At 52.1% G+C, this 16,134-nt stretch overlaps 1 protein-coding gene across 1 annotated transcript in view; it reads right to left on the reverse strand.

The window, feature by feature from the left end:
• The window catches only part of CFAP45 (cilia and flagella associated protein 45), a 32,987-nt gene that overhangs the window by 15,934 nt on the left and 919 nt on the right, over positions 1-16,134 (reverse strand). The window contains exons 2-7 of the mRNA XM_013008285.2: positions 10,589-10,714; positions 7,047-7,189; positions 4,468-4,612; positions 3,960-4,130; positions 2,607-2,785; positions 256-385 (exon numbers count right to left, since the gene is read on the reverse strand). Of these exons, the coding sequence (XP_012863739.2) occupies positions 256-385; positions 2,607-2,785; positions 3,960-4,130; positions 4,468-4,612; positions 7,047-7,189; positions 10,589-10,714 (894 nt within the window). The remainder of the gene's footprint in view (positions 1-255; positions 386-2,606; positions 2,786-3,959; positions 4,131-4,467; positions 4,613-7,046; positions 7,190-10,588; positions 10,715-16,134) is intronic.

Here is a 16,134-nt window from a genome sequence, read left to right on the forward strand (position 1 = left end):
ACACACACAAATGCACCAAGGCCACGCTCACACAAACTCAACAACCGCTCTCAGACAAAAACTCACCAACACACACAAAAACAACATACTCACCAAGAAGTCTCTCCCACCTATACTCACCAAAGGATCTCTTAAACACAAACTCAACAAGCACTCACATAAATTAACTCTCCAAGGCACTCACACAAAGTCACTAAACATGCACGCGCGTGCACACACACACACACACACACACACACACACACACACCGTTACCTTGAGATCCTCCTCTTGGAGCTGTTCCATGTACTGCAGCATCTGCTCCTTCTCCTGCTCCCGCTGCTCGCTGAGCAGCGATCGCTCTTCCTGGTTCTTTTCCATCTGTTCCACTATCTGCCTTCTTCCTCTGCAAGGAGACAGTGGCACGGGGGCTTGGAAACCGAGGGTGTCTGTCCCTCTGCTTCAATCTCCGCCCACACACTCCCCCAGGGTGGGGGCCTGGCACAGACAAGATGGCAAGCTCCCAAGCAGGGGTAAGCTTCACGGGCCCAGACCAAAGTCCTTCCCCAGGGTGGCCGAGAAGGTGGGCCCTCTCTCTTCGGAGCCCCAGGGTCTGGAGGCCGCCCTTCTTGAAATGCCTTTTCTTCCTTCCTTTCCCCCCCAAAGTGCACCCCATCTTATGCTACACCTTCTTCCTTCCGGCACGGAGCCAGTTAGCACTGAATTGATTCCAACCCATAGCAACCCCATGGCAGAGTGTTACTGCGCCACGGGGTGTTCAGAGGCTGCAAGCTTCCGAAGTAGATCACCAGGCCCTTCTGAGTTGCCTATCAGTGGCTTTGACCTGCCAACCTTTTGGCTTAGCAGTCCTGGGACTTCCCAGTATGTAAAGAGCTCCTGGACTCCTCCCACCTCTTCTCAGAAGGGGCACTGGAGCTGCCAAGCCCAAGACTTCTAATTCCTCCCATGCTTCTGCCATCCCTGGGTTTATCTTCTCTTCGGACCCTGCCTTCCATGCCGAGTCTGGGAACTGTCTGGATCACATCCTAGCTCACACTTCCAGGCTGTCAGCTGCTGGTGGGCAGGGACAGAGTCTGAGGGAGTCTCTCCACCCAGGACCTCGCCCACTGCCCCCGCCCAACGGAGAAGCAGGGAAACCGGGGTTCTAGAATCAGTGCTGCCAGTGACACCACTACCACCAACCCCGGTGTTATTGGGATGACCATGAACTTGAAAGCATCCAGAGAAGATAAGACCTCTGTGGTCTCTAAGTAAAGACTGGAAGACCAGGGGAAGACACCGGGAAGGAGGATGAGATTCGCACTTGAATGGCTTCATGTCTCCAGAAACAAACAGGATTAATGAGTAGAAGTTCAGGGAGCTTCAGGGGCACGCGAGTTATGAGTTGGGCTGATAACCACAAAGGTCAGCAGTTTGAGACCACCCCTTGCTTCTCCAGAGAAGGATGAGGTTTCCTATTCACGTCAAGAGTTCCAGTCCTGGAAACCCATGGGGGCAGTCCTACCCTGTCCTAGAGGGTGGTCGCTATGACGCAGAATCTACTTGAAGTCAGTCAGTGAGAATGAGTCCAAGTTACCCGGAAGTAGGTTTGGACTCAATGCAGAAACTAGTTCAGGTCACTTAATGCTGCCTAATAAGGCAGACACTCTCCCACCATTGGAGTTGTTGATGCAAGAGATGGATAAATGCTCCTCCAGGAACTAGTGTTGGGAGCCTAGTGTGGCCTATCGGACCCCCACCACAAGCAGCATGAGGAAAGGGAAGGGCTGCATTCAGTGCAAGGACTATTTACAGAAGCAGGATTATCTCTGAACCTGTCTGTGGTTGCACTCTGAAGTTCAGACATGACGCGTCTATAATTTACCTCCTCTGGGACTTATCCTTTTCTGCAAAAGGATGGGGTGGGGGGACAAAAGCTTTCCCCCCTAGTGTGGAGTCCGCACTCTAGGCCAGACCGTGGCAGGTGCTGGAGCTACAGCAATGAGTAAGGCAGGGATCTTGCCTTCAACGAGGCTACAGGCCAGTGAGGGTCACAGAGCCACTTGTAAAGCTGCCCGGGACAATGCAGGAAGCAAATGTCAGAGCATAACCACAGAGTGTCGGGGGGTGGGGGGCGGGCACTGCCTGCCTGGCGGTGTGAACGCAGTTTCAGGAGAGGTGACAGCACAGCTAGCTACCCAGGGAGAAGAAGAGAAAGCATTTTTTTAAGGAGAAAGAAAGAGAGCGAGAAAGAGAGAGAGAGGAGAGTCTTCAAAGCAAAGGAAGCAGCAAAAACCATGAACTTGTGACAAGGCCTGGCCTGCTAGGAGGACAGGACAGCGCAGTGCACAGCAGAACACGGTGGGAAATGGGGCTGGGCAGGGGCCCAATAGGGAAGCAGCTGTGGCCGTCGCAGACATCCGCTCAAAGGTGAACCTTGCCGGTCCACAAAGTGCTCTGATTCCGCGAATCCCTTCGTGAAGGTCTGGAGATGATGACAGGATCGACAGGGACCGGTTCTCACCTCCTCCTTCTTGGCTGCCCTGTGTGGACCTAAGGACACGTGGAAATGGCTTGGGGGTGAGGGGGGGGTGGGGCATGTGTGAATGCCCAAACTGCCACCTTACCGGATTCGTTCCTCTCTCCTTTTCTGGTCCAGTGCCTCCTGCCTCTGCAGGGATTTCTGCCGCTCCACCTCCATCATCTGATCCAGCCTCTTCTCCTCGGTTTCCAGTTCTTTTTGGACCAGCTGCTTCTCCAGGATTTGGGCATCCCGGATGGCATGGCACTTGGCGTTGAGGATGACCTGAGGTGTGGACGTGAAGTCACGGCACTGGATCGGGGAGTAGAAATGGGGGGATGGGGGCAGAGGGGCTGCTGTGTGGAAGTGTGGACATTGGAAGAGTGGGGGGCAGAGTCGCTCTGGCTGTGCCAGAGGTGCCCGTGCCTGCTCAGAAGCACGGGAAAGCAGCATGCACCTCCCAAGTCGCCCCTGCATACTGTTTCACTGGACGTTGGCTGAGAGCCTGTGAGGGTCTGGAGGCTGTGCAAGGAGAGGCCCAGGCTAGCGTCTTTCAGGGCCCACTGGGTCTTCATCTTTTGGGTGTCATGGGTCAATCGCCCTTTGGGACGCTGATGAAACCTACAGGCCCAGCACTCAACAGGATCTACTTGCATAGGTACCCATACAGTTCGCTCACAATCCAGAGTGTCCTGGTTCCCCTTGGGAATTCAAGAACCTCAAGTTAGGAGCCCTATTCTGCTCCTGGGGGAACTAGGACACGCTGACTGCAGCCATCAGATTGAGGCCCTAAAATGGAATCGCCCAGTGTAATTCCAGAGGGGATTACAGCAACAACCACCAGGAGTCCACGAGAAAGAACTAAGAAGTGAAAGCTTGAAACACCGAGAGGGGGACCAGGTAGAGAAGATTTACCTGAGAGACAGAAATGGGAGATGAGTAGAGGAGTCAGCATTTTTTCCATTTGGTTAGGAAATGAACCGCCATGCGGATGGGTTACAAAACAGGCTCTAAATGAGCCTCAGATCCTTCTGTTCTCGGCTACAAGAAGCACTCTGGGCACTTCATAAAGAATCCAATTGCCTGAACCACCATGTGTGGCCAGAATTAAACAAGTGGGATGAAGATAAAAACCATACCCTCATCGTTGTGAACGTTCAGCAAGCCACAGGCCAGAAGGCTCTCCCACCTAGGAGCTTGATGAACCCTGCTTACTAGCTTGGTCATCCTTGTTTCACAAATGAAGAAACAGAGGCTGCGGAGAACACGTGACTGGCTCGCGGTCACTCGGCTAGCTCTGATCACTGCAACTATGCGTCAGGTGTAGCTCTCTCCCACCAGCCTCTGACCCCACCGCCTGACCCCCACCCCCTTCCTGGCCTGTCTCCAGTGAGCAGGACTGCTGTCCAGTGGAGAGTCAGAGGAGGGCAGGTGCAGAGAGGGAGCGGGGAGCACCCACCTTGTTCATGCTCTTCAGCTCCTCCTCCTGCTCCATCCTCAGTTTGTTCGCTCTCTGCAGGAGGTTCTGGGCCCTCTCCTTGGCCACCTCCTCCAGGTCACTGAGCTTCTTGTTGTTCTTGCACACCAGGTCCTTCTGCTTCATGATCTTCTTACGTGACGTCACTGCATCCTAAGGGACATCGGTTGGGTCCCCTGTGCCTTATGCCCTGGACACTAGCGTAGCCACTGCTGGGGACCCAGTATGCTTCCTGCCACGTCCCATCAGCCATCCTAACCCAGAAGGCTGGCACAGCTTGGCCTCATTCTCCCTGCTACCCTGACTCTCCACCGCCCCCGTTTGCTCCCACATCTCAGCTATGTCTCTCTGGCCGCCACTGTGCAGCACACACACATCCACTCTTTGTTTCAGGGGCCCCTGACTAGAATTCTATTCTAGGCCCTCTCCGGCACATTTCCACTCTGCCCTCCCTCCGCTGCAGAGATCAGGGCTAAAGTTGCTGAGCTACCAGCGTGGCTTCCTTCTCCAGCTTCAAGGTCTGCTCCTTAGCCTCAAGTTCTTCCCTGGTCAGGATGTGGGAGGCCCACTTGATCCGCTGGAACTCCTCAGGGCTGATGATAAGGGACTCCCCGGAAGGGTCCTCGGTGGGAACACTGGCAGAGGGAAGGAACAAAGTTAGGGAGAGAACAAGCAAGCTCAGAGCACCTGCTTCTGACTCCTCTCCCTGTCCCGTCCCTCCTCAGCGTCAACCCCACCCCCACCCCCCAGGGAGACACATCCCCGTCAGGAAGGGCTGCACCCTGTGCTGGGTCCACCAGAAGCAAGAGGAGGGTGAAGGAGCATTCCAGGTGAAAAAGAGACTTTTTAAGTACCTTAAAGGTCCGGCTTATATGTGACCTTCTCTGTGCTACAGCCTGTGAGCCCCTCACATGCCATACACACAGGCCACCCTCAAAGTCCAATACACGGCCCCTCCTTCGAGGCCCTTTGTTCTGACTGCCTGTGTCACGGGCCAGTTGTGTAGCATCCATTTCCTGGGCTAGATTACAGGCCCAGGCCTTGTCTTAATGGCATTGGTGCCCTGGCCCCTGGCACAAGCTTGGCGCAGGGTGAGAACCCAAACTAAAGCTGGTGAATCGAACTTTAAACATAGCTTCTTTCTCAAGGACAGCTCCCAGTGGGGCAAGGAGACGCCAGACATGGTTGAAATGGATGCCAGTAAGAAAACCTAAACACCCCTGTCCATTCAGCCCAGGGAGAAGCTTTGAACCCTAAATATTAATTAAAATCTCTGATCCACAACCCCTCAGAGACATGTCCATAGACCTCTCCTTTCTAGCTGCCCAACGCATTCAACAAACCAATAGCTAATTATAATGATTACAAACAAATGACATCCCTTAAAGGTGGGGGAGGGAGTACCTGGTGGGAGGGGTGAGGTACAGCTGCTTCTGGGTGAGGCAATTTAACAGGCGCGCAGCACTGAGACAGCGCGTCGGGGACAGGAAGAGAAATCTTGTCTAATAAAACTGGCGGGGGGTGGGGGGTGGGGGCTGAACGAGTGAGTGAATTGGGGGATTGGCCCCAGATAGCCTTGGGTCTGGAATGAGAAGAAAGGATCTGAGGGGCAGATAGAAGCTCTTGCTGCCCTTCTCAGCCACTTCACCTCCGACCTGGTGGGGACTCGACCACGCGAAGGTGGAATGGCTTCTCAGACCCCGGGTCTAGCTGCATGATGCCTAGCTAATCAGGAGTGGCTATCAAGCCCACTTCCCAGAGCCCAGGTCTGGAGGAGCCTCCTGGCTCCTTACACAGGAGGCACCTTCTGGGGATTGAAGCTTCTAGCGGGTGGGGCTAGAGGAGGGCGAACAGTGACAGGGTTCAGCATGAGGCTGCCACGGGACCGCTGAGCACAGGAGCTGACCGGCTGTGCCTTCTGAGCCAGGCCTGCACCCAGGGGCAGGGTACTCAGTAAGCAGAGACTTACCTGGGCTCACTTACCAATTGGTAGCGAACAAGTTGACGTGGGTTTCACCTCATCTTTAATGGAGTGACAAACATGGGAAACGTTTCACTACAGATTAGCAGGTAAGCACACGTAAGCCTGTGCTTCCCTTGCTTATGGGTTACTCTGCCCCTAGCAGGGATTGTAAATGTGAAGAGAGGCTTTGATTCTGTAGAAAGGTGCTGGGGGGCTGGGGGAGAGACAGCTGCTGGCCCTGGCTAGAAGCAGAACCTTGGATGTGACAACCCCCCCCCCCCAACGTGTGAAACTGTTCACTAAAGATTCGTAAGTAAGCACAAGTAAGCCTGTGCTTACCTAGTTGATTGAGTAATCCAACACGGAGGGCCTCACACTGGAAGAGGCTGAGCAAGGGGTAGTTCTGATACAAAGCAGTGCTGAGCTAATCCCAAAGGAACCCCTGTGCATTTCTTCTTCTGGCCTCTGAGTCTGGGAAGAAGCCAGGCGGCTATTAGGCATCTGGTCAGTTTCTCTTTGCTGCTTCTTCATGCCGCAGGCAGGAACTGGCTCATCTGGAACGTTTCCCTTTACCCCATGCACTACTGGGGACTGAAAGAGGCGACCCCTTGCGCACTCGGCCCCTTAGGTCCCGTCAGCACGCATGGTGTCAGCTGGCATGGAGGAGAATCGGACCCCTGGCGACCCCGTGTGTTGCACCGTAGAATTGTGCTCTAAAAGGTTTCCAAAACCAGGGTGTTCGGAACACCAGCCCTTTTTCCAAAGCAGGCCCAAACTGCCAACCTTTTGATGAGCAGGTAAGCACATTGACGGTTTGTACTACCCAGGGACCCGTGGGTCCCACAGCAAGTCAAACGAAGAGGTGGAGAACGAAGTTGGAGATAAAAGGCCGTAGCAAGACTAGATCCGAGAGGGCATTCCACAAGACAGGCCATGATAGAGAAGCATGAAGGGGAATCATGGGACAAAGCAAGGAAGATGCATGGGGAAGGAGCGGGGAGTGGACTGACGGAGTGACGCCAAGCCGTGACCCCTCATCCAGCAGAGACCCTCCCCAGCAGCGCAGCCTAAGCCCTGGAGAGCAGGGGCCTCGCCCTGGTACTCACACGAGCTCCCGGACCATGTCCCGCGTGATGAGCTGGATGGTCTGAGGCTTGTGCTCCTTGCTAGGTGCCGTGAGACCTCTCTGAATGGCCTGTTTATCTCGCAGCAGCACAATGGGGCTGTCACTAGAGGCCGATGGCAGGGGCTGTGGAGCCAAGAAAGACAGTTTAAAAGCTGGTCGCCCCACTTCCTGCTGGCCACGTCTCCCCTGAGACTGCCAGCCCCTCCAGACAGCAGGATGGTCAAGGGGAGCCAGCGCACCGAGGGGAGAGTGTGACGTTCTATGCTGGCAGGTCCCCTGAGAGCGAGGCCTCTCTATATGTTGTGCAGGTGAATGAACACTCCTGGGAGCCCGGGGCAGGCAGGGGGGCTAATGTGTACCCCTCGTCAGAACCTATTGGGCTGGAAAAGTAAGTCTTTGATCTCTAGCCTCTCCTCCTTCCACAATCTATGGGCGGGGGAGTCATTTTCTCAGTTAGACCCCATTGTGGGTTCCAAGCAATACAGTTTGTTATAGGTGGCTCCAACCTAGGATGTCAAGAATGCTTAATCCTTTCTAATGATTAATTAACTTCGATCCACCCAACACCGAACACACACACCCGCCCCCCCCCCACCTCCACACGCACACAAAGTCATTATTGAGGGGATTTGAAATGGGTCTTATTGAACAGTCATTGGCCTGGTGGGGATGGGGAGGCGGTCAGTGAGTTAGAATTCTGCAAGAGTATAGAAGAGAGAAAATGTTGTCAAGGTTTTCCTGTACGTGAAGGGTAACAAGAAAAATGAAGTGGCCTCCTTCAGGAAAATGTAAAACCCGGCAAGGAATTGTGTTTGTCACTGCTGCTGTAACTATACACCTTACTGGAGGCAGGGGGACAGCCTCAAGGGAGAGCCTGCCCTGCTCCATCCTCCCCCACCCCTTCCTGAGAACCTGCCTTTGCCTAGCCAGTTCCCCTGAGTGCTGCTGCCACCTGGTGCCCAGTCTCCGCTTCCTGGCAGGCACAGAGTCGTGATGCCACAGGGCACTTCTGCCCCCTACTGCCGAGAGCCCTGCCCTGACTGAGGCCCAGCAATAAGGTCAAAGAGAACAGGCCCGGTAACTGGCATTTTGTTGACTGCCTATCCCCTTTGGCTAGCCAGCATGGCAACCCGTGAAGACCGGGGCCAACGCCAAAGCGATCTTTGCTTTAACCGGAACACCTCTGTGGACCTCAAGCACAAACGTCTGCCTGCAGTGAAACAGCATTCCTCTGGATCTTTCCCTTACCAGGGAGGGGTCTTCTCCGGGGACAGAGATGCCCTCCCCTCCTTCCAGAGCCCTCTGGAAAGTCCCCTTTGGCTCAGAGCAAGGAGGGTATGGAGCAGGGACGGGCACTAACTTCTCCCCACCCACCGCCACCCCTATGCCAGATGGTCGCTGGCCTCCGCGGGCACCTTTCTTTTCTCTCTCTCTCTCTCTCTCTCTCTCTCTCTCTCTCTCTCTCTCTTCCTTCCCACTTGTGGACTTTAGGTGTACCAAAAGGCAGCTCTCTGCCTCTCCTTTTCTGAACTAAATGAGTTGCCAAGCCCTTAACTTGGATGACACTTGCCAGTAGATGCCCTCAAAGCTAACTGGCTGTTTTGCTAAGCCCAGAGTTTCACCCCCATGGCTCTTCTTGGCTGGAGGGGAAAGGGGTCGCTTGGAGTCTACAAGCTTGGTTCTCCCAAACCAAAACCCTCAACTGTCAATTCCAACTCAAAACAGCCCTATAGGACGGAGCAGAACTCCTCCATATGCTTTCTGAGGCTGGAAAACTTTATGGAAGCAAACTGCCACACCTTTCTCCCACGGAAGGACTGATGTGTTTGAACCGCTGACCTTTTGGTTAGTGGTGGGGCATTTGAAACACTACACCTACAGATGCTCACATCCCGTGCTCTCACTCAACAGCCACTGGGCTCCCTGGAGTTGAGCCTTTCCTTGGCCATGGTAACAGATGTTAAATGCTGCGTTGATAGGAGGGATTCAGGTGTTCCCATTGACATAAGCCCCACTAGAGCTACCTGTGAGAGAGGACCGATTTGCCCAGTGCTACCTTTGGTGGCATAGTGGTTAGTCATTGGGCTGCTCACCACCAGGTTCAGCAGTTCGAAACCACCAGCCACTCCAAGGGAGAAAGACAAGGCTTTCTACTCCCTTAAAGAGTTACAGTCTCGAGGACTAGAGTACTTGTATGGGAGAGGAAGCAGAGTGGCCACCCCAGGACTATGGAAGTGGTGGTCATTGAACCTTGGGGGGAACCCCTAGCTCGGTGGGTGTCCAATGGAAAGGGACCCAGGATCACCACACATGTAGTACCACAATGCCCACCTTGCAACAGCACGACAGGTTCTGATCCATAGAGCAGGTAGAGCAGGAATCTGAACTTGGAAGAATTGATCCCCTCTGGCATCAATCCCCATTCTTAGGGTCAGCAGAACCCAACCGAATGGGAGATCTAACTGTGTAGGGCAAAAACTCATGGGTTGCGGCTCAAGAGAGAACTATACTCGCATAGACTCCTCATACTGTCAATGTCTGGAGTGCTGGGCTCTTGGGGAAGTTGATGATGATAATCTGTGCAATCGACTTATACCCCAAGGGGGTGATTGACAATGCTGTACTTTTTGTTTATAGGGGTTTTTGCTTTCCTGCTTGTAGCTTGCTTTTTTCTTTCTTCATTTATTTATTTTTGGGTCTGTGTGTTCAGTTTGTTTGATTGCTGGTTGGCTTATGGCTAATATTGATGGAGTTGGTCTTACAGGGTTTTGATTTTGTCATATTACAACTGCCAAAGTAAACCTGAGTACTGCAAACCCCATGGACAGGCAGAGGGAGTCAGGGCTCCTATTTAATTCTAGCTTCAATTAGTTCTGATAACATGGCCCTGCTCGATACTCACCTTTATGAAATGATCACTGAAGATAGGGGCGCTACAGCAAAGTGTGGCAAAGAAAGTAGATGGTGCCCGGCTATCCATTGGAATAGTGCCTGAGGCCTTAAAGGCTTGTATTCAAACAAGCAGCCATCTAAGCAAGGAGTCAACTAAGTCCACATGGAAGAAGCACGCCAGCTTGTGTGATCCAAAGATGACAATTACAAATTCGAATATGGTGAAGAAAAAAATATCAGAGCTAAAATTATGAATACCCAATTTGGAGAAGAATACAGAAGACAGTGGGAGCCCAGAACCCATCTGCAGAGTGTCTGATCAGACTGAGCCTCTGGCAGATCCCCTGTAGCCACAGGCAAGAGCCTTACTTAGCAGGCAGAAACCATTGTAATCTTCATTATGCTGTATTGAACCCCATACTTGGCCAGCTGGCCTCCCTGCAGACCCGACCTAAATTTGTTCTGGGTGCACGTGTCTCTTACTTGTTCCATGACAGAAATTTGACCCTTGAACACAGTAAGCACTTCTCCAGCCTACGCTGGGACAGTGAGTGGCATGTCAAACCAACACTCAGGGGAAGCACCTGACTTCCAAGTAGAGGCAGCCTGGAGGGGAATAATAAAGGTTACCTTGATGCCTCCAAAGAGGCTCTCGTCCACCTCGGAGCTCACAGCTTTGGTTCGATAACGAGTTTTATTTCTTGACCTGCTGGAAGTGGTAGATTCGGAGCTCAGGACACCAGATATGCTCAACGGCTGGAGGGAAAAAACCAGACCATTCGGGGTCATCAGTACTGAGTGACATTTGACCCTTGAACACAGTAAGCACTTCTCCAGCCTACGCTGGGACAGTGGGTGGCGTGTCAAACCAACACTCAGGGGAAGCACCTGGGTGAATCTTCAACTGCAGGGGGCACTGAGCAGCAGGTGGACAACACCTGCACAGACACCTTTGGGTGGGAGCAAGACACAGTAGCCGTGTGAAAAGGAGCACAAGCCCTGAAGTGGGCAGGGCCCCATCGATCACGTGATGAGAAGGCCAGGCGAAGGAGATGGGCGTGGGAGGCAGCAGTTCCCCTCCATTCCTGCTCAGTCCCAGTTTTCCACAAGGACAACCTCTTAGAAGGCAATCTGGCCGTGTCTGCTCAGAAATGTACCACGTCCTCTTCCCCTCCAAACTTCTCCACTTCACAAATAGCACTCGGACTCCCCTGCCGCCCTGTTTCCCCAAGCTGACCAGGTTCGAATGGAGACCAGAGGATTCTAAGGATGGATACGCGCGTGCCTTGCCCACGGCTACCATCAGGCACACTCGTTCATCTTGCCCGCGAGGTGACTCTCTCACTCCCTTAGCCCCCTTCATACTTATTAGTCATTGCTTCGTCATCCAGCATCTCCCTGGGTTTGGAGAACTCCCCATCTAGTGAGTTGTGGGAGACAAGGCTAGTCTCTGACGATAGAAGCTGGTGACACCAGGTCTTGGCCTTCCCGGAATACTCACAGGACCTAGGTGTAGCCAATCAGATCATCCAATTCAGACAACAAATAGGGAACTCAAAACAAACAAACAGAAAACTGGAAACCAAATTCAGTGTCATCAAGTCGCTGCAGCCTCATCCTGACCCTATAGAACAGGCTAGAACGGCACCTGTGAGTTTCTGAGACGGTAACTCTTTAAAGGAGTAGAAAGTCCCATCTTCCTTCCATGGAGGGGCTGGTGATTTCGAACTGCTGACCTTGCAATTATCAGCTTACCTCATAACCACTATGCTACCAGAGCTCTCAAATAAGGAACTAGTAGTTACAAAAAAGAAAAGCAGGAGCCTGGTGCCTTAGTGGGTTACACATTGGTCAGCAGTTCAAACCCACCAGCTACTCCTCTGAAGAAAGATGAGGCTATCAATTCCCATAAAAGATTTACAATCTGGGAAACCCACGGGGGCTGTTCTACTCCATCCTAGTCTGTTTCTCGAAGTCAGAAACAACTTGATGGGATGGCAGGAACAAGGAGAACCTCTCTGACTGTGCCAGCTATGCCCAGTCTCTGGGACAATGCCCATCAGGGTACCCAGTTCAACATTGGCAGCATCGGAGGTGCTGCCACCTCAGCTCTAGGTCGTACTTTTAGCCTTGGTCCCTGCCAAGAGCCTCCCTTTGTTCCTGCTCATTTTCCAAGCCTGGTTTTCCAGCCGTGGTGTAAAGTTTGTGAGCACTCCAACATCCCAACACATTCCTTTCCTCTTAAATTGGTGTCTGGCTCTGTGACTTATAACCAGATCCCTGACTAATACAGTCTCCATTCTCAATGGTCAGTCTAGCTTCAGCTCAGCCCCAAGAGTGAAAGTCTGTCGCCAGGAGGTAGTTTCTGCTAGGGACTACTGGGTGATGGTGACGCCAGACTGCAGAATCTACAGCTGATTCAAGCCTCACTTCAGAGCAGTCCAAGTCTCCCCAGCTCTCTAGACGGCTTTATCTTGGGGCGGGGGCGAAAGCACAGCAAGTCTTTCCAAGTCCGAGAATTAGCCATCGTCAAGGGGAACAAAGGAAATGGGCCATGTCCTCTTGATCACTAAACACAGGGAATGTTTTGAAACATCTCTCAGTGACCTGCCATGACCCCACCCAGACCCCCAGCACCTGTCCCACCTGCAGCAGGGTTTCACACTCACTTGGGCAATTAGACTCCAGCTGGCTCTGTTGCATGTCATCAGCGCTGCTGTGTGTGCCCTTTCCCTCCCGCATGGCCCAGCCAGCAAAAGTGGCTTACAGAGGGAGCCTTTCTTTCCCCTCCATCACCCGATGGCAGGGCAGGAAAGCTGTGCTTTGTTCGAAGGTAAATATAGCAGCCCTGAGAATGGCTGATCACAAGGTTATTATGTAGTGGGTGGTGAGCAACCGCTCTCGTCCCCGTGGAAAATAAAGAGGAAATTAATAGAAACTGCAGCATTAGCCTTAACTGAGATTGAAACACTAGGAGTGACTAAAATGGGGGAAGACACTAGAACTTGAGATGTGGTGTGCTCTGCAGGTCAGCAAGTGCTGGATGAGGAATGAATGAATGAAGTGAGTTAGTGAGTGAGTGAGTGAGTGAGTGAGTGCGTGAGTGAGTGAGTGAAACCCAGCCTCTCAAGGCCTGCAGCCCAGATTGAGGCAGAAGCCTTGCCTGGCTCCATGGGACGCACTGGCACCAGCATTTTCCATAAGGTCTGCACTGTGGAAAATAATGTATGGGGGAAGGATCTGAAGTACAGATGGAAGCTATTATGCGTATTTGGCATTTCTTCTGTTTCTTCCCTCAGGACTCCTACAGCATTTCCCAAGGGCTCGGTGTCCACTGGACTACAGGGTCCTCCAAAGTTGGGGCTGGTGGGCGGGTTTGCCTCCTGCCCATGCCCTTGGTATCAAGGTCAAGATGAAGTCACAACAAGAGATACATGACAGCCAGAGCCTAGAAGTCAGAGGAGAGTCAGGGAAGCAGATGACCACAGAAAAGTGGGCAGGGCAGAAGGAAGCACTATGTCCAGGGCTGGGTGGCTGAGAAACCATATTTAGGAAATGCTGAATCTGAAACCACAAGCCTTACATCAGGGTTAGAAGCGCCAGCTTTGCCAAGAGTAACAAGGAGGATTAGGGCGGTCACTGTGTGCAAGCGGTAGGAGGGAAAAGAAGAAACCAGCAGAAATAGAAAGTTAGATCCCTCGGGGCCAGGGACAGTAGCCAAGAGGTTCTTTTGGGTGGTGAGGGGTTGGTTTTAGTTCTTGCATGACCAGTAAATGTCCCCAAGAAGCAGTGCCATGCCTAGAGAGAAGCATGCCTGGTTCTATTTGGGGGGGGGGTGGCGGCTGACAGCTCTTGAAGGGAACAGAGAGAGACTAACAAAAACTGGCGTTGTAGCTGAAGCAGCGAAGGGGACTGGGAAAGATGGGGACCAAGGACAGATAAAAATGTGCAGCCTGCTCCAGTGGGTCCATCTTGGTGACCCTGCTGACTCTGTCTCGCTTCCTAACCCATCCCACCTCGGGGGCACACGGATTCAGCCATAGCGAAGGGCCTTGGGAGACTCTGACACAGACAGACTAGCTGGCCTTGAGGATGAGGGCTTCAGCTTGCTGGGATGGATATAAGACCGTCTCCCACAGCATCGTCAGCTCTAGAGAAAGCAGATGACAAGATACATAGAAGTCTGTAAAAAAATGTTCACAGGGAGGCTGTCCACCCAGAACGCAGGGCTGAAAGAATGTTCACCAAAGTGTTTCAAAGTAGTACTTCCCTGTGACGTTGAGCATCTTTTAAGCTGATTCTTGTCTTGCCTCATTTTTCAGTCATAAGTTACTATTTTTAGGATGTTATTATTTGGCCATAAGCTACTATTTTTACTATTTTAGAATTTTTAGCGGGGGAAATAGTCCAGCTATTTTTATTGAAAAAGCAAAACAGGGGAGTTGGTGCCTTGACTCTGAAGCTGGAAGAGGCCAGTCCTTAAAGGACCACAGACAGCACTGGATATGCAGGGATCCAGGATGTTCAGCTCAAAGCCAGCAAGACAAAGCTGGAACCGGACTGGAATAGACCGGTGTGGAGTTTCCTTGACGTAGCTGCACCACCTGTCAGCTGAACAAAGACAAAGGCCCGTCCTTCCCTAGATGTCCTCTCTGCCCAGGATCCAATTCCTCTTTCTCGCACAAGTTCATTACAAGCTGGCGACTGCAGGCTTCAAGCTCTTGGCCTGGTACTACTTCCGCCTCAGTGGGCCTTGCTGGCCAAGAAGCCAGGGATTCCCATATGTCAGGCACCTTGCCTTTTACTGAGTGAACGCTTGCCTCTCCTGACACTACGTTGGTCCACTGTGGAATGCTCTCTGAAGACCCCCATGCTGCTGCCTGGAGGATGTTGTTCATTGTGTTCTTAAGATTCTGGCAGTCTTACAAACTTCATCATGAACCTCCTTCCTGCCATCACCTTTCCCTGTTCCTCCTAACAAACACTATCAAAAGCTAGCGAGGAGTAGTACTCCCTTTGGCAGCACACATACAATGACTGGAATGATACAGAGACAATAGCATGGCCCCTGCCCAAGGCCTGCCTGACAGGTACAATGTCCCAATGCCGAGTCCCACTCCCTGACCTCACAAGGGTGGCACACAAATTCATGAAGCATTGCATATTAAAAAAAAAAAAAAAGTTAGTGAATAGACACACACACACACACACACACACACACCTACCAGAAGAGCCAAAGCCCATAACCATTGTGTCCAACTCATAGTGGTGACCCTAAAGAACAGAGCAGAACTGCCCTATGGGTTTTCAAGGCTGTAAATCTTTACAGAAACAGGAGGCCTGTCTTTCTCCAGTGGAGCATCTGGTAGGTTCATACCTCTGACCTTTCCATTAGCAGCTGAGCTCTTAAAGATGGCGCTACCTGGGCTCCTTCCCAGAAGGACAGATAGCAGTAACTTTGACCTACTGCTTCTCAAAGGAGTCCATGTGTGTGCTCTTGTCCAAGGGGTTTGAGAAGGGCTTGGTCAACCAGGCAAACCTCTGCCTTTAGTGGTCCCTAGGGAGGAACTGCCTGATATGGGTGCTCCTAGTCCACCAGTCTGGCCCAGGGGAATTCACAGATTAAGGAGCATTTGGGGAAATGAAAGGAGTCCCTAGGTCATGCCAACAGTTAAGTGCTGTACTGCTAACCAATAGGTTGGTGGTTCAAACCCACCCAATGGCCCCTTGGAAGTAAGGTCTGGTGATCGGCTTCCAAAAGGTCCCAGCTTTGACAACCCTATAGAGCAGTTCCACCTGGCACACATGGCGTTGCCATAAATTTAGAATTGGTGTAGCAGCAACTAACAACAACCACGGAATATGAACATTTTAAAGGCACTAACACACTGTGTGCATTTGGGGGCCAGGCACGATGTCAGGCTTGCTCATGCACACACTGCTGTGTTTTTGTAAAGCTCTGAGGGTAGGGGGACAGTGAATGATAAGGCTTAAGTGAAAAGGGACACACACACACACACACACACACACACACACCACATATACATACTGTCAACACTGCAGAAAGTCTTCAAAAGTTGGGAAATGCTTTTAGTTAGAAGCTTATTTATTGGGAGTCCTCAAAAGTTGGGAACTGCTTTTAGTAAGACTTATTTATTTTACAACTAACAGTGGCT

Source organism: Echinops telfairi, unplaced genomic scaffold, assembly GCF_000313985.2.
Source record: "Echinops telfairi isolate 266 unplaced genomic scaffold, ASM31398v2 ScPeMD7_7425;HRSCAF=8463, whole genome shotgun sequence".
Classification (NCBI taxonomy): domain Eukaryota; kingdom Metazoa; phylum Chordata; class Mammalia; order Afrosoricida; family Tenrecidae; genus Echinops; species Echinops telfairi.